The 18,736-nt window shown below is 35.3% G+C and overlaps 1 protein-coding gene across 1 annotated transcript in view; it reads right to left on the bottom strand.

Moving 5' to 3' along the window:
• The window catches only part of GPATCH2 (G-patch domain containing 2), a 118,574-nt gene that overhangs the window by 29,493 nt on the left and 70,345 nt on the right, over positions 1–18,736 (bottom strand). The window contains exons 6-7 of the mRNA XM_021547590.3: positions 5,414–5,478; positions 2,727–2,766 (exon numbers count right to left, since the gene is read on the bottom strand). Of these exons, the coding sequence (XP_021403265.3) occupies positions 2,727–2,766; positions 5,414–5,478 (105 nt within the window). The remainder of the gene's footprint in view (positions 1–2,726; positions 2,767–5,413; positions 5,479–18,736) is intronic.

Genomic DNA, 18,736 nt, shown 5'->3' with positions numbered 1-18,736 from the left:
CAAACAATGCCTTTATTTGCTTTTTAGAATTTCTATCTGGACAAAGCAGTTATTTCCTCTCTTGAGTACACTGTCAATAGTTTTCACCCATTACTTTTGAGACAAATATATTAAAACATTTTAAAGTAATAGTTAATATGCGAATATATATATCCACTAATTTAAAATGCCTAAATAATTGAAAATATAAGAATTATAGCATTTTCAAAGCATAATAGAAAGTTATGCAATTCACAATTTCATAATTAACTTATGTGTAAAATTTTATACTTTTCACAATTTCAATTTAAATTTTTGAAGCTGTATAATTAGGAGTGTTGGAAGACACTTAAAATTACAAAAAAACGAATCAAGTTAGCACTTGTGTTTAAGCAGTTATGAAACAGTCATAAATTCTTCTAAGCCCCAGGAGCTTTACTAATTTTCAAGCTGCAGAATAAACAAAGCACAGTATTAAAGCTTCCTGTAATAGTGAGGAAGTAGGAGTAGTGAAGGATTTGTTTAACTGAAATGACAACTCAGCTTCTGAAACAAGCTGTCATTTATTTTTATTTTTAGACAAATAATACTTTTCATTCAGATTATCTCCAACACTCAGAAGTCTATTTCCAGAATTATGATGTTAGATGAGTCAAGGTGCACTAAATAAAAAACAACCATCAGAATACTATACTAAAGGAATTAAAACTGGAGTCTAAAACCTCCACAAATGTTGTTTGAAATATCTCATATATTGAAGAAAAAATAGCATGAAAGATTGTTGAGAAACAAAGCAGAGATAAAGTGACCTAATATTCACAGCAAAGACACTTCAAAATCCTGTGGAAGTTGAGCAACTTCAAGACTTGGCCAACCACACCCTAATGTTGTAAATGAGCACAGACTCCAAAAAATGTCACCAGTCTGAAAAACCGAACAATTCTTCCCAACTTCCTACAGCTTCCCTCTTGCACAAGGAATGCTTCTTGTCATTTCAACTATCTCACTTCTCAGATGCAGTGAAATAGCTTATTACATAAATAAATTGAGTGAAAATTTCATTGGTTGTCAAAATTACATTACACCACCATTTACAATATTTCTTCTTCTGTCTTATAAAAAAGCTCAAATTCCTTATGCACCAGTAACATCTATATTTTGTGGCATCAGCTTTAGTTCCCAATTCCTTATTAATCTGTAAGTTACAAATTCACTTAACTTCCAATAAGGTCTGAAAACACAGCTCTTACTGTGTTCATAGACCAAACACACATAAAATATGAAATTAACTAAAATTTATTATTATCTGAGAAAATTTGATTAATTCATTCTATACCAGCTAAGCAGACCTTTCTCATCTTCTAGTCTAAAATAACAGTGCTGGCATGATGTGCATTATGTGTATGATGTGCATTAAGGTACTTCTCATTGTGGAAATAATTCCTTATTTTTCAGCTTAGATTCTTTTAAGGAAGTAAACAGTACCACTTCAATTAACCCTGTTACATGAGATTATCAAGATTTAATTTTTTTTTTTAAATGACTCAAACTCATAACAATTTAATTGTCTTTTAGGTGTTTCTTCCACAAGGAAAATTATTTCAAAATAATGACTGTTAAATATGTATTATATAAAGCTGTCTACTTAGAGGTTAAATGTTAGTCAACCTATTGTAACATACTGGAATCTCACAATTTACAGCTAAAACTACTATGTTTTATCTACTCTCACAGTTTTAGGTAAGCAGTATTGCTTGCTCTGGAGTTCAAAAGAAAGGGAACAGGAAAGATTTAAACTATGACTTACTGGAGCTACAAGTATTCATGATGGATCATCCTAAAGTGAACCTTCCAAGAAGGACTCTTCAGATTTTATTTCCTTTTGAAGTTTCAAATCTATTTGTATTTGCAAAAGTACCAGCAAACTGTCACAGAGCTAAGTAAATCAACTGTTATACAGATTTTTTCCAACTTAAAGAAATGGAACGTTTGTGTAAAATTTCAATGCATTGATGATATATTCAGCTACTTTTACTGAATAGATGAAATTACCAGATTTATTTTTACATTTTATAGTCTTGGACAGTAAGTTCTGTTTAGACCATTCTACCATTCATAAAGACAGGTATTCCTCTATCTCTGAAGACAAGATAAAGACCTAAGTGTTATGCTACTAATCAAATATTAAATATGGCTTCACATTCCTGCAACTACATCTCTAGGCTTGGATCTCCCAGAGACTGCACTAAAGGGGCTCAGCAGACAAACTAGTAAGGTATTTTCACCAATATCTGCACCATGATGGAGATTTAACAGCTCCTTTTTTACTGCTGTAGTCATTGTAACCAATGAAATGCATAAAAAGATCTTCCTGTAGAAGCCTCCCCACTTGTGTAACTGGTTCTGTATTTCTTGAGAGCGAAATGTTTTGCTTTCCAGCATTTTGAAAAAGGTAACTTTTGGAGATAATGCAATTGACAAAGTTATTTAAAAAAAAAAAAATCAGAATTTTAATTTGAACGTTAAAACCTCAAGAATACTTAAGTGAAATTAAGTGACTAATCAACGAGTTTTAATTAAGAGAATTTTGGAAATACACTGCTGTATGTTTGCTTACAAGAAGATATGAAATTATACCTCCTTTATTTACAATGTCTTAAAATATTAGCCCACTATCTCTGGAGTAGAGGTAGTTAAAGTTCTTTATACATCTCAAGTAAACCGTTCTTGATCAAAGCAGTTCTTACCTGGCTATGTTCCTTCCTAGCCCCAGGGCTAAACCAGTGACTGTGGGAGAAAAGGAAAAGACAGGTTTAACAATATAACTAACAAAGCACATGCTGTCATATGACCAGTCTGTGCGTGCTTTCGGGTATTTTATTGCCTGCCAGGAAAGTACAGCCTTTGGCAATGGTTTATTTTAATGGGCTATTTTTATTGAACTCTCTAAGTTTGTAACAGTTCTGAAAGAATGCATCATAGATTTCACTTCTTAGTGAGTAGCTGCTGGCTTTGTAGGTAATTATATTTTGTCAAACAAGCTAAAATAACATGTAAATGATGGTATTTTAATATACTACAATGCACATGCCATAAATTAGAGTAATTCCATATTTAGTACTGAAGTGGTACTTATTAATGATTATAGCTGAAAAGACTTTAAAGTAGTTTGGACTACCTGCTAGCTGTTAATGTATTATTTCACAAACTTAGGTCTGAGTTTGAATCTAAAGTGAAACGCCAAGTCTGAAAACCCAGTGGCTTCGTATCTCCATACACCTGCAAAATTGTGACTCTTGGCAGTCTTATTTCACAGAGATGGCAATTTGGAGTAAGATTTTGCCACACAGGGATGTCACAATCCCTGCCTCTTCCCTGAACAGCAGTAAAAGCATGATAAGACTGGTTCACATACTGTGGTCACAAAGAACTGAATTACCATTTGAATGGAGCTGTAGCAAGCATCATACAAACCTGCACACTTGCAAAAATGAAAACACGACAGAAAAAAAACCCAAACCCTACAACAACAGGGATCTTAAGTTACATGTAGTATCTACATAGTATTTGTGTAAGCAAGCAATAGGTTTTGGTCAAAGGATAAAATAATTCTACCCATAGCAATATTGCACAAAAAAAGAGGATCCTGCTATCTGCTATAATGCTTGCATGTTCCTCTAGAAGTGTAAGCAAAGGTTACAGCTTAACCTAGCCATGCTTTTTCTGAAACAGCTCCATTCAATATAATTTAGTCCCATTTTCTGCCCCAAGCAGCCATATAATGACACTTAAATTTTTACTTTAGTACTGAAAAGATTCCAATTCCATGGAATTGTCTGGTTTCAATGTCTTTTATTTTCAAGTCACAAATCTGAAAGTTTGGTGGCTTTTTGTCACTCAGCTTTTCAGAGTTTGATAATGAGCAGTCAACCCTCTCATTCTTGCATAAAAGACCAGCTGTCACCAAAACATCCATACTGCTTTTTCTACTTTTAAGGTGATTAAGGAAAAGGAGCTGGAAAAGAAAAAAGAATGGCAGCAATAAAGTCAAAAGTATACCTTGAGACAAGGCAGATATCTACATATTTTGGACATAAAACATTCATCAACTGCATTCAATAGTTCAAATTCTGGTGAAAACTGGGAGATTTTATGCACACACAACTTTGATGCTGGTAGTGGATGGAAAGTAAAAACATCATATTTGCAAGTGATTCAACAAATAAGGTCACAATCATGCAGGGGCTGATAAAAATCAGAAATATAATGGGTTAGATTTAATTTCTACATAGATGATTGTCTTGTCTCTAACCAGTGTGAACAGCAAATACTCAAGGAGGAGCAGCAAACTGGGGTATCCTCCCCATAAGCTCTCATGGATTGTGGCACAGCATAAATGATCAGTAAAAGCATTTTTCTAGTGAAAAAGTACACTGAAGTAATTGGAATGCATCTCAGATATTAAAAACCCTTCAAAAAGAATAAGATCTTTTTTAATGGGAAACTGATACATCACACTAATTTTTAACTTTTTGCCCATTCCCTTAATTACAGTATTATTTGTTTGCTTGTTTCTTTTATAATAACCAAAAGTAAAACCCATAAAGTAAAGCCCAGTTTAATTACTACTTGGTAATAATAACTTACGGTAGAAATAACTTATGAAACCAAAACCTCTTGAATTTACACACACATTATCAAGGTATGAGATGGAACAGAGGCAGATTAGTGGTGCAAAACAGTTGGTACTGAGGAGCTGATGTCTGCTTTGGCAATTTTTAAACTGTGGATGATGTATCTAGTAGCATTAGAACACATAAATGTATCTCCAAATATACTAGTTCTTCATCATGTATGTCTGTGTTTTGGAGTTTTGATTTGAAAATTAAAGGAAAATGTAATTTTTAAAGTATTCAAAAAGATGTAACCAAAAAATAATGCTGTTAAGTGTTGTCAGCTGAAGAGAATAAGAGTTTACAGCAATGACACACTAAAGTAACTAAACAAAGTGAATTACACTCCCTATTTACAGGTGTTTAAACAGCAAATTCAATATATTTTTGTGAAAACTATTATAAACCTCTTCCTCACACGATACCTCACATGAAAGACTAGAAGATATGATGCTTATGTATTTTCAGACATCCCATTTTTGCTATCCAGCCTTAAACAAACTTATATTTTAGGAAAGGATACTTAGAAAGTTAATAAAAACACATTTATGAAGCACTGAATTTCATGTTTCCTTAAGAAGCATAAAAATTAACTAAAAAGGACTATAAGTACTCTTATTAAATAAAGACCATCATGTAACTGAGCTGAGACTCTCTTCACAAGAGATGTTTGTGCAGTTGTAAAATGTAGCTTTGGGGCAGAGTACCACTGTAAAGCTAATAATAACAAAAAATTTATAACTCCCATCACTGATACTCACTCATGGTGAAGAGAATCCTGGGACAAGTGAACTGTTTTCCTGCTACCACCTGGTCCTGGAGTTATCTAATGGAAACATGAAGGAAAAAAGAAGTCTTTGAATAATGGGGCAGCATAATTGCTTATTAAGAAAATACAGGACATACCGTATATACTATACTGTCTCTATTTTGTATTTAATGTAAATGCAATTAGCAATATCTGCAATTTTTCAGTAAGGTTTGAGTACAGAAAGTGCTATATGAGATTAAGGAAAATCCTTCATGAGCAATGCTGGTTGGATGTCAGACATAGAGACATTTACACCTCAGTTACTTTTCTGTAAAGTCCATTAAATATTTTATCTCCAAAAAAAGGAAAGTTAGATGTTTGGAAAATCATAGGCAATATACTATCCTTATTTATGGCTCATACAGCAATACATTTATTAAAATATAATCCTCCCAACACAAAGCATTTGAAAATTCAAGTTGACATGGGATAGAAAGCAAAGGTAAAATATTTTTTACCAAACTGTACTGTAGTCTTTGTCTAGGGTTTTATACATACTGTAACCTAAAACATGTGATATCTTCAACTGAAAAATGATCTTCAGAATGCACAAGAGCATGTGCAGACCTTTGCAGGTGATGACATTCTGATATTGCTCAAGAAAGGATTCAAACAGCTTTGCTTTTATTTTTGCAAAATGCTTAATTGATGTGCATATGTAGATAGGTAAAAGCAGAATAATAAGATACAACTCATAATACACATGCTCAAGGAACTAGAGCAGCAGGCAAACTATTCCTGATGGAAAAAATGAAGGAGCAAACTTCCCATTCCTTGTAGATAATTTTATAGTCAGGAGATAACCAGAGGAGGGAATGAAGTCAGATGTTCTTGCAGTTTTGACATGAGACCACAAAAACTCAATGGTAATACATTTATATGGCTCAGGCTTGCCAAAAGTACATAAGCTGAAGATTCATGGATAAAAGCAGCCCACTCATTATTAGGAGAACAATGAGCTCAACTTTTAAAGTAAAACCTTCCTATTAATCTGGTGTCATAATGGAGAAAAGGCAGGGCAGTCAGAGCTCCAAGTCTGGAAAACTTTCAAAGACGCTCGCTGAATAATTTGAGAGCTCCACATGGTTAAAGTATTTAACCAAAATCTGCTTCTTTGACTTGAACAATGATGTCACTCTGGGCTGAATTGAGAAACAATAAAGTGCTGTCACTTTTCTGGCTGATGGGGATAAAAAAGCATTGGTAACATCTTACCTCTGAAAAATCTATGCAAACATACAAATCACAGTAGAGGAAATCACCTCAGCTACATGGGAGAACCTACTGCTAAAGCACCTACTGCTTTATTTCTATTTGGAATTTACTGTTTTACTAGACTGATCAAGGCCTTACACAGTCACAGGAGGATAAACACTGACCAAATGCTAGTGTTTCAATGTCATAGTTCATCTGATAGTAAAACTGAGAAACGGCCATTCACAAAGACCTGGAAATATAAGCCAGTATTTTAATATCTAATTTCCAAATTTTAAGATTAGTAACTAAACAGTTACTTTAAGACTACAGGTAAGCATGCAGCTCAGCTCTTGAGAGTTATATCCTGCATTAATCTCAAAATGAGGTTTTCATGCTATTCCAGTGGGTATCCCTGGAATATAGTAATCCATTTTCTACACTGTGGCTATAAGAAAAGCGGACTGTGCCTATGTCATGCTTTGTTAGAGGTTCATGATCACATTATCTCATGGTGGACCTGACACTTTTATTCAGTTTACAGTATGTTCTGTGTACAGGCAACTTATTTCCTTTGCCAGGGCTGCTGACAACCTTTTCCACACTATATTAATCTTGTTTACAGACTTTATCTTGGTACAAATATCAGAAAACCGAACTTTTTATCTCAGGGAGAAAATAAACAACATGTTGACAGAAGCAAAAGCTATTTTCTGGACTAAAATTGGTTGTTTACCTGCAGCCATACTTATGGAAACAAGTTTAAGTTTCCAGCTTACTCAAAATACATAATCTGAAATTTAATAAGCATGGAAATTTCAAGAAAATTCACTTGATAAATTGCCAGTTTTAAAATAATACAGAAACCACAGAAGTAGGTTTTTCCACCAACTTATATGAGAATATGAACTTGCTTGGAATACAGTTATAACTGATCACCAAGTACAGTGTTCAGGTTTCTCCTGCACACCCCAGATGGCTTCAGCTACCACACAGCCACAGAATGTTTATAAAACTAAACTCACAAGGTACACACATACAGACCTTTGCTCAAAACTTGTTGCTAATTACTCTAAGAGTCCCAATATATTAATGCAAATTAATTCCTGTTTGCAAAACTTACCTAGGGTATAAAAACCTAAATGAAACCTCATTGCCCACCTTCATCTGCTACCTCATTGTTATTAATACTGAAGATTGTTGTAAAGTTTAGGGTAATTATTGAAAATTTAGTCTCTTCTGCCTACAAGTCTTTCCCCACTGCTTGAATAAGATGACAAGGTGATGGCTGCATTCTGTTCATAGAATCTCTGAGACACAGGTACTCCAACTTGGAGACAGAGTATTCCTGATTCGCTAAGATTGCTTTGCCTGAGAAATTATGATCTGAACTAATAGACACAGAAAAATGGAAAAGTATTCAACACTAAGGGGTTTTGCCTCAGAATACACAACACCATATACTGCTGCCCAAAATCACAGCTGGAAAAGGCCCCCAGGATCATGAAGTCCAACCTTCAACTGAGTATCACCATGCCTACTAAGCCACATCAAAAAGTGACACATTGGTCATTCTTTGAACACCTCCTGAGACAGCAATTCCACCATTTTCCTGGGCAGCCTGCTTTAATTCTTAACCACTACCAGTGAGGATTTTTTTCCTGATATCCAACCTGATCCCCCCCTGCAAAATACTATATGTGACAAACTTCAGAAGTGACATAAGGAAAGATGGTGGGATTAAACAGAAAAAGAACAAGAAAGGGGATTTTGTTGCAGCATATGTTGCAGTTGAGATGGCCACAATACACAGAGTATCCTCATACAATTTCAGAAAGCTTCATCCCATACAGAGTTCCAGGTCCAGAACACCATACCACTTCAGAAGGCTTCAAACATGTGCCCTTCTTATTCTTTAGCTCAATCTTTTATACCCCTCATGTTCATGGACTGCACCTGTGTGACTTCTGTTCCCTTTGGTGATTGGGCAGTGCACCTGGGATTTCACTCTGCAAAAATAATACTGAGCACCTCAACTGTCATTTTAAAATGCCAATAATAGAAATTAGAGCATTTCAGCTGGAAGGAACCTACAGTGATTATCTTGACCAACTGCCTGACCAAGTTAGAGTATGTTAAAGGGTTTGTCGAAAAACACATCTCTCAGAATCCTATTTCAGTGTTTGAACACATACTTGGTAAAGAAATGCTTCTTGATGTCCAGTGCCTCTCCTGGCACAGCTCTGCACCATTCCCATACACTGGATCACTGGGTGCCAGGGATAAGAGATCAGCCCATCACTATTTCCCCTCCTCCAGGAGCTCTAAGAGGTCACCCCTCAGTCTCCTTTCTTCCAATCCAGACAAGCCTGGAGCCCTCAGCCCCAGCTCACAGGATATGCCTTCCAGTGCTGTCAGCAGCCTTGTTCTCTCTGGACACATTCGAGGACCTTCACATCCTTCTTCTACTGTGGAGCCCTGAACTGTGCCCAGCACTGGAGAGGAGGCTGCACCAGTGCTGGATCCTGGGATATCATCCCCCCTTCTGAGCAGTTCACACCACTGAGGGACAAGGAGCAAAGTGCCCACAGCTCAGTCACAGGGTGCTTGAACATCACCACTAACTTTAGATGAACAGCCTAAGAGGTGTCCAAGACTGGAGAAATCAAAAAAAATAATCATTTTAGTAGATCAATTTATGCACCTTCTAATTAAATATGAGACTGCTATTTTAATTTACACGTGCTGTCGTTTAAAGAAAAGCTACTACCACGTGCCAAGAAAAACCCACAACACATTTATAATGCAAACCAAAAAATATGCTACATTGTTACTTAACAATTCTGCTTACTTCTCATTTGAAGTATATTTTGATGTTCAATTACTGAATAGTCCATGAAAAATCATGAATTATTTTTTAAAGATACTTATGCTACAAAACTCCCAAGTATGGATGTGTTCAAGACTCAACATTTTCTTAATATTTCAAATAATATAAACAATCCTGATATGCATACTCATCCACACTTCTTATTCCTTATTTTTTCCCATGCTATCACACAATCAAGTGAGCAAATACCTCCCCTGTTCGTAATTTATGTTGATCTTAGGGCATAATACTTTTGAAAAATCACAGATTATGTCCTATTCATAATTGTTCCTCAGATATATTTTCCATTACTGAAAAAGTAAGTTTCTTACAGATTATGTAGTTTTTAAATATATATTTTTTTACCTCTTGAATTAGATTTTATGCCAAGCACTCCATAGCATGTGCAATGAAAAGATACTACTGAGCTCATTTTTTACAGGACGTTATTTCCTTGCTATGATTTGGTGGACTTGGCAGTGCTGGGTTTATGGCTGGGCTCGATCTTTCTTACAGGTCCTTTCTAATCTAAATGAGTCCATGATGTGCTTTAAAAAGCCACATAAATAATTATGAAAGTATTTGACTTGAAAGCTTAGCTTAATTGTCACAGTATGTCACATGCATAGCAGGCAAAATCAGTAAAATTTCAGTAAAATTTTGCTGGAAACTAATTACACAAATAAGCTAGCTGCTTTCCTAAATGAAAGAACAGGTTCCTTTTTCTGCTCTATAAATTAACTGCTACAGCTTAAAAAGTTCCATAGCAAATCCAATTTTCTCAGCAGGATTTTCTGCAAAGAAGTTGTTTTCCAAAATTAAATGCAACTAAAATCATATCCCAGAGAACAGGATTTTGCAGGAAATTACAGCATGACAATGTCAAATTCATAATTCACAAATCTGCAATTGTCAATTTATAGGAAATTAATTCAAACTACATCAAGGGAAGAAATAAGGAAAAATCTATTCTCCACATTTTATTGCACTGATTAAAAGCAATACCTTATTATTTTCAGCACCTATTCAGCATTACTCCTTTCATAACCCTTCTTCACTAGGAACCTTGGAAAGTACATGCACTAAAGTTCTGGATTTAAAATACATCTTTAAAAAAATATAGATGCACATTTGACTTGGAGCAATATAAAAAATGATGAAAACAAAAACAGCTTTCACAGTATACATTACTGGAACATTGCTAGAATCCTTGCTTGACATTACCATTACACTGTTATTCCCTCTGAAAGCACACTCTTGCTGAAGGGCCTAAACTGACCATTCTAGAACAGCATCTCTTTAATGCACAGATTACCTTTTAGTGATGCTCAGTCAAACTCTACAAAGTCTCCATGAAGACATGGCTCACTGGCAGAACAGTTCTGTACCAGTTTCTTGCTACTCTACTCATATTTCTTTAAAATTAACCTCCTAATAACACAGTGTTGCAAAAATCAATGGATCATTGTCATTTTGCTTGCAAAATACAGGCAAGTGATAGGGAAAGAAAAAAAAAAATAGGTCTAAAGACACGGATTCTAATCCTAAAGCAAAACAGGAACCTTCCTGTACTAATTTTACTGTTTTCTCTTAAGGCATTTAAAAAAGAGAGAAAATAAGAATTATTAAATTTCTTGGCGTGACAGAATGTGTCCCAGCTCCCCAATCTCTCCAGTGATTTCACACACTGTTAAGAGTTTTCTCTGCATTTCTTTGCACACAACTGATCCAACTATCTCTTGATATACAGCTTTCAGCTGAGTGATTAACAGATGGAATAGTAATACGATGAGAATATCAGACACCAAAAGAAGAAAATTCTACTATTGAACCTAGCTACTTCAGAGAAAAATGGAAAATTTAAATTCCATGTATAAAAGCAAAGAAGGGAATCTCTTTGTAAATATTGCTGTTTCACAGCTCTACTATTCTACTACTTTTTCTGTACTACTTTTAAGACAAAACCTGAATTTCAAGTTAAATAAATGTAAGTTGAAAAAAAAATATACTTTTTTTGAAAATAGACTGGCCTGCGTATAACATTTTCTGTTTGTTTTAAATTGCAACATTAACAGACAATATCACACACCATGTTTTGTCCTAAATCTTTGTCAAAGGGACCAGTTTTTACATATTATAGAATAGGCAGAGTAAGTTTAATGATGCGCTGTAAATAATATATATTAGTGCATTCCTGCTGTCTTTAGGTGTGTAGTACAGTAACACTGGAGGAGCTATTAGAGGAACTCATAGAAATATATAAGGTAACAGAAAAAATTGGTCTATGAGGAAAGCATCAGGTAAACTGAGAATTGTAAGTCTCCCATATGCAAGGAAGCCAGTAGAAGAGTTTCTTCTGTGATTCCTAATATTTAGTATGAAATAGTACTGTGTGGCACTATGCCTCCAGTAACAGCTCACCGCACTGCAAAAAATGGACTGACTTAAAAGTCTCAAGAAGAAAATCTAAACCAGAAATTCATAGTTTTTAATTTAAATCAACTCCTTCTAAAAGGCAAATGTAAGATTCTCATGACTGCAAAGACACATCAGATAGCACCCCTATTTCAATATTTTATATCAGGAAAGGGGAAATATTTAGGGTAGCTGTGAAATAAAACAATGGCCAAAAGTTTATTACTTCAGTATTCTGTAAGTAGCTAGTATTTAACAAATTTAAATTTAATTAAACCAGATTCACCTTATTTGGGAAATGAAACCACTAATTAAATGCTGCAATAATATGATGCATATATATATATACATATATACATATATATATATAATCTTTAGGTTGATATTCTAGCTGTCTGTTTAGATACAAAACTTATTGTTAGGTGAATTCTTCACTAAATCAACAGGATTTTGATTTCAGTAGTGTTGGTACTGTACCCTTATTAGTTAAGAATAATCTAAAATGCTGAAATAATGCTTTAGCTTGAAAATTATCATCAATAAGTAAGTTACACACATAGTAGTATAGGGAGGAGGAAGTGCAGAGCAGCAATTCGGCTCCTATAGTCTTGATCTGGGAGATGCTGGCTCCATTTGGGAAAAACAGGAAAAACATTTAAACAAGACTCTCCTTTCCCTTCTCGCAAAAGGGATTTGCAACAGTACTTCCTTACTTTGTTAAAATAATATGATATAATGACAGTAAAGATTGTACCAGCAACAAAGCATGTCATCAAAGCATGTGCTTTGAGTCTGCTTGAAGTACAGAAGGTGATTTTTATTCCTGCTGCCGTGGGACTTATTAGAAAAACATCAATATTTAATGTATTTCTGTATCTGAGCAGAATCCCTTTGCAGGTACCAGTGGTACAATGGCAGCTCGTGGCAGCCTGAGCTGGCTGGGTGTGGATTCAAACCCCAAGCACACAACAAAACCCCCAGCTCCAAGTCACCGCCCGGCTTCAGGCGCAAGCTGTGAGTGGCCTCTACTGGCTGACCAAAGGCTACAGGAGTCACCAGGCTTCTGCTCTGATAAACTGAGCTTATCCAGCGTGGGGAGAAATGGAACAGAAGGAATCTGCTCCTCAGTGCTGCATCATTCACTTGGCTGGGGCTAAATATGAACGGTAAACACAAGGTGAGTGATACGAGAGACAGCGGGAAAAATGCTTTTAACGCCAGTGCTCCCAAATCTGCCCAAATGCATGCAGCAAACAGACATGCAGTAGTCCAGCTCCCAAAATGACAGTGGAATTCAGCAGGATGTACTGTGCTAGCTCTAAAGGTGGAAACAAACCTGAAACTCGAGTAGTGTATAACCTGTAAGTTACATGTTTTGTATGAAAAATGAATTACTTCAACTGCAGTATCAATAGTTTGCTTTAGATGAAAAAATAGAAAGCTTGCTGCATCATCTGAGATGTATGAAACCAGAACATAACTATTCTCTTCATAAATGTGAAACAGATTTGGCCTTTCCCTTCTATATAAAATTAAAATCAAAGTACAGCAAAATAAAAAAAATATTAAAAACTTGAAGGATGAAACTGTGTTTATTGCCACAAAGATGACCTACAATTTCCTCCAAGTACATAAAAATTATATTTTGTGAAGAAAAAAAGAAGAATAAAGTATAATTTTTTTAAAAAGCTACAATAATTGTGAACAACACAGCTTGGAGAAAAGCTGTCCAAAACATGGCGAAAATACTTATTAGATTATTATGCAATGTCTGTATAAAAAAAAAAAAAAAAACACAAAACAAAACAAAAACCCCAAATAAAATTAGGGCCAGTAGGAAGGAAGTGTGTTTTTTAACTTCTCTTTTCTTTTTCCTAGGAATCTGTACCTGATTTGCCATTCTCCCACATTTTAATTGCAGGTTATCAAGGACTATTGTCAAACACAAGTGACTACTGATGCCAAAAGGAGATTGCCTTCATGAGCAGCTGCATGGTGCTCACACCCAGCCCTGTATTTCCTGATATTTCCAGCTCCTGTTCTGAATTCTGCCCCATCTCAGAGTTCCACCTCATTTCAGAATTCAGTCCCATTATCTCCACTGCTCCAAATTGTTCACAGGGTTATCTAGCTGACATAGAAGATAACCTTCCATCTCACTAGACACCACTGGGATATGACATGCTGACCCACGGTAAGCCCTGATTATTAGCTTGAAACATACACCATATAAACGGAGCTTTGAGCCAAATAATTTGCTTTAAAGTCTTTCCATTCTACTTACACATTAAAACTCACTTTAAACAGGCTGACATGAATTCCATTAATCTATACACTCATGAACATATTTAGACATAGATGCATTAATTTTAGATTCTATCATAATAAAACAGATCAAAAATACTGGTGGGAGTGCAGCCTGAAAGTAATGCCTTTTTATTTAAAAAAAAGACAAAGGATTTTAGCTTATGAATGAAATGAAAATCAAATGGCCAATCACTGCAATTAAACAGATTGTCTCACTACCTGTTTTGCACTGAAGCCCACATTCTTCCAGAAAAAGGACTTGTAGCAAACAAGTGAGATGCCATCTTTTCCATACCACTATACTTCCACTGACTGGGAAACAGGTGAGGATTAGAAACCCCTGACAGATCTGCTAGGGTAATTCTCCTCTTCCCTTCAGCCACCAAATGGTTTCCTATCCTAACACCTACAGTCCTGCATGGGTTTAAAGTCGTGAACTGTAAAAATTTCATTTGCATTAAAAACTTAATACCTTTTGCTTTTTTTCCAAGGGGCACCCAATGAGCTGTATTACAGCCTGGACAACAAAAAGCAGGCAGTACCTGAACTATTACCAGGAGAGGAAAATGATAAGAGGACCGAGCACAGGAGAACACTGATAGCAGCGTGAAAAACTTCCCATGTGAAGAAAACAGAAGATTGTGGATTAAAAGGTTACACTTTGCTAAGATTTGGAATAAAACACCTTTCAGAACCTATGCAGTATGATCAATAACAGATGTTGTGAAATTTACACAAATGAACTGCAAAAATAAAAGTATATTAAAATAATTTTTTGCCCTTTAGTTAGATGACATTTAAATAATTAGTGCCCACAAAACTATTTTTCTTCATTTCAGGTGAAATTCTCACCAGCAGGTCTCACAACAGCTGTGAAACAACAGGAAAAATGCTGTAGGAGAGCCACAGTCAGAAACTTGGACAGTATCAAAGTTGTTTGTGGATGACATTTCTCATTATTTTGATCTGATCTGTACATAAATGTTTCACACTACAAGCTTACATGATGAACAGATTTTAGAAAACCTTCTGTATTTGCCACTTTTTCTGCCATCTGAACTTCTAATATATAACTATAACCATTGTTTCAGTTTGTAAAAACCAGTGGAGGTGAACAGGAGAAGCATGCAGAAGCTCAGAAATCAGCTTTTCATTGAGCATTTTTAAGGTCAAGCTAAATTCAGGCTTAAGATATATTTTCAAATTTTCTCCCCAAGCAAAATGACACAGACAAAAAATGTATTTTGAAACATGTTACAATAAATATAATTCTTCTTAGCAAGACATTCTCTAGCTTTTCCATTACCTTGTCTTCAAATATAAATAATTCATAACCTCTACTATAGAATAAATGGAAACAAGGAGGTCCTAGTAGGAAAAGAAAAAAATCAAAAGTGGGAATTCCACTCATACATTTTAAAATGAACTCTCAAGCTTTTTAGGTTTAATAGCAGTGCCATACTGGGATATCAACACTTGAATAAGATTGCACTGCATTTCTTAATTTCTAACATAATGTAGATGCCTAAAATCTATCCTACTGATTGCTAAACTCATGAATGGATTGTGCAAATCCATCATCAACTTTGATTTGAAGACTAAATTGTATTATCTTACTCTCAAATCCCTTCTTACCACTAAGAGTGCTCTGAAGTTCTCTTTGCATGGTATCAAGCCCTATATGATAGAAAACATCACAGTATGATCTTAAGAGAGTCAAGTTCCTTACAATAATTTAAACTTGTAATGCATTACAGTGATAACTATTCCAAAACATTAATTCAAAAAAGAGGGGAAGCCTGTCTTCTAGGAGCAGAATGCTGTTTCTATTTACTATCCTCTCCTCCAGCAAGATGAAGCAGCATTGCTGGTTTTGTGCTGTGAAGGAAATGGAGATTTAGAGTGTTTCTGTCAGAAAGTTGTGTTCAGCATGTGAAAAACTTCTGCTCTCCTAGAAAATTAAAAACAAGGTACAGAAAACAGAGTTTAAATACTCCCTAGATGTGTGTCTGTGTTAATGAGGACAGTGGCTGCCTCTGTTGCAGGACAGAAATTGGGGCACTGTTCTCACTTATAGGCTCTTCTGTTCCTGGAAATTACATGGGGGAAAGACAATTCTCTCTCCCCAGCGACTCTAGCAGCATCAATTTTACTTTTCTGGCCAGATCCATGAAAATAGATTTTGGTGACTCTACAACACATTAGTTGCCTTAGGCTTCTGAAACTCCTGACCATGCACAGGAAATATCTTCCAAAAAAACCATCTCTTCTACTTACAAAACACCACTGTAGAAACAAGAACAAGAGGAATACCTGGCTCGTTGGGTCCTGATCATATAGAGGATCAAGTAAAGAACATTTTTCTCTCTGCTGTGTTTCATGTGTTGCAGGGCACAGAGAACAACACTATTTTTCACACACAAAGCTGTAAAACACATTTTGCCAGGTCCTGGAGAGGGCTGCCTTTCTACCCACCTCAGGGCAGACATCATATATCATAGGATTCTGGCCTTTGGTTATCAGCAACTCCTAGGAAAACTTAAATTGCTCTTGAGGAGTTAGAAGATTATTTTCTCTATTGTTAAGGGATGAAAAAAAACAGAGAAGCCAAAGAGATTCTTTACACAGAGATCTTTAACCAAACTCCAACATCCGATGTTTTTATGGGTATGCTATTACAGAAACACCTAGAGCTTAGTCCCTAATAAAGACAATTTGTCCTTAAAACTTGCAACTCATATAACATGACTCACCAAAACAACATCCAAGACCAGGAAACGGAAGTACATTGTGTTTACCAGCTATTTATGAGTGACACCCCTACTGCTTAAAATTTATACATGTCAAGAGGTTTTCATAGACTATTCATGGTATAATCTGATGATCTCCATGATGCAAACTTCACTTTTAGTCAAGGGGAAGATATTTTACTATCAGTACAACAAAAACAACCATTCTCTGATGGGATGCTGGAATGCATGTTTGATTTTAGTCTGGGAAGGAAGGAATAGGAAAATTAGCCAGAATGAAATTTGTGTGCAAATATTACTACAAAAAATGACAGTATGTGGAAAACAACACCCCCACAGAAATCTCCAGTAAGATAAAAACTAATAGACTGTTGAAAGATAACAACAACTATCTCTTTCTAAGTGGTGCTTGAGGAATTCTTTAAATCTTTCTGCTTTGTTCAAGGGTCAAAGACATCAGGTCAATATAATCAGATTTGTGTTCTCTACCATCCCCAAGATGGCTGAGTAAATACCACCAACATAAAGCCTTTCTGAACCCACTGCTTGCCATTCAAGTTGGTTGTGGTACAAAATTTTTTGAAGTGAGTTATTAAGCTTTCATTTGCTGCCAAAGCATAACTGTCATGTTTGCTTACTAAATGCAACTTTCAGCATCAGTACCTTTAATTTAGCTAGAAGCAATATTATCAACATACTATTGCATTTCCTACCAAACACTTAAAAGTTTAAACAGCAGAATAGGGGCTGCATTGAGGTAACTTGGCACATTACTAAGCCTGGTTTAGTTTGCAGGCAGGCTTAACACTAGAAAACATGGCATGCTGTCAACTATTGATACTATGCTCAGATTTCTCAAAAAAAAAAAAAAAAGTCAAAATAGCTGGTCAAGATAAAGCTCATCTATTCACTTACTAACTGAACACCAACAGCATAAATACTGCATTCCAGAACATTAACTGGAAACCGTAACATTTGCAAAAACTTAGAAGAACTCTGCGTTTAAGAAGAATTTATAAACAGCTCAATTAATGGGGAAAAACCCCAGGCACATCCACAACTTTGGCTGAATCTCTTATGAAATTACATTTGATGGCAGCATTCAATAAACTGTATATATTGGCAGAAAACTCTGTTGTATGTATCATATGCCTTATAGCATTAAATTGTGTAGGCTGCCAAGAAGAAAAATTTAGGGAAACAATCATTTGAATTCGGCATTATGACCTACAAATATTTAAGTAGCACAAAACAAAATAAACTTTGATATTTTATAAACTATTTTAAAAATAATAAGAATACAGTGATATATTAATTAGGTGGAATGCTGTTGGCAAGAAATAGAAGTTCACTGAAAAGGTGCCATAAGTGCCATGAAATATTTGGCAACATTTTCAAGTTCTCCCGGCATATAGCCATGTACTGAGGAAAATACTGAATGGAAATGAAAACTTAACAGAAAATTCTGGAAAGTTAGCAAAGCCATTCATATTCATAAGGAATCACACATCTTAATACTAAATTAGAGGTCACCTGCCCATCAAATGATGGTGCATACTGAGGTAGTACCTGTTCCGTGGCGTGGGGGAAAATATGGCATTAGTTACATGGTTCAAGGCACCTTCCTGGAAAAGCAACATTCACACACAATAATCTTTAGGAAAAAAAAAATTAAACAATCTTTCAAATTCTTAAATCGAGGGATGCAGATACATATCCTTTGCCTAGCTTGTCATCC

The sequence above is a fragment of the Lonchura striata genome, chromosome 3, assembly GCF_046129695.1.
Source record: "Lonchura striata isolate bLonStr1 chromosome 3, bLonStr1.mat, whole genome shotgun sequence".
In the NCBI taxonomy this organism is placed as follows: Eukaryota; Metazoa; Chordata; class Aves; order Passeriformes; family Estrildidae; genus Lonchura; species Lonchura striata.
This window is presented reverse-complemented; position numbering and strand designations above follow the sequence as displayed.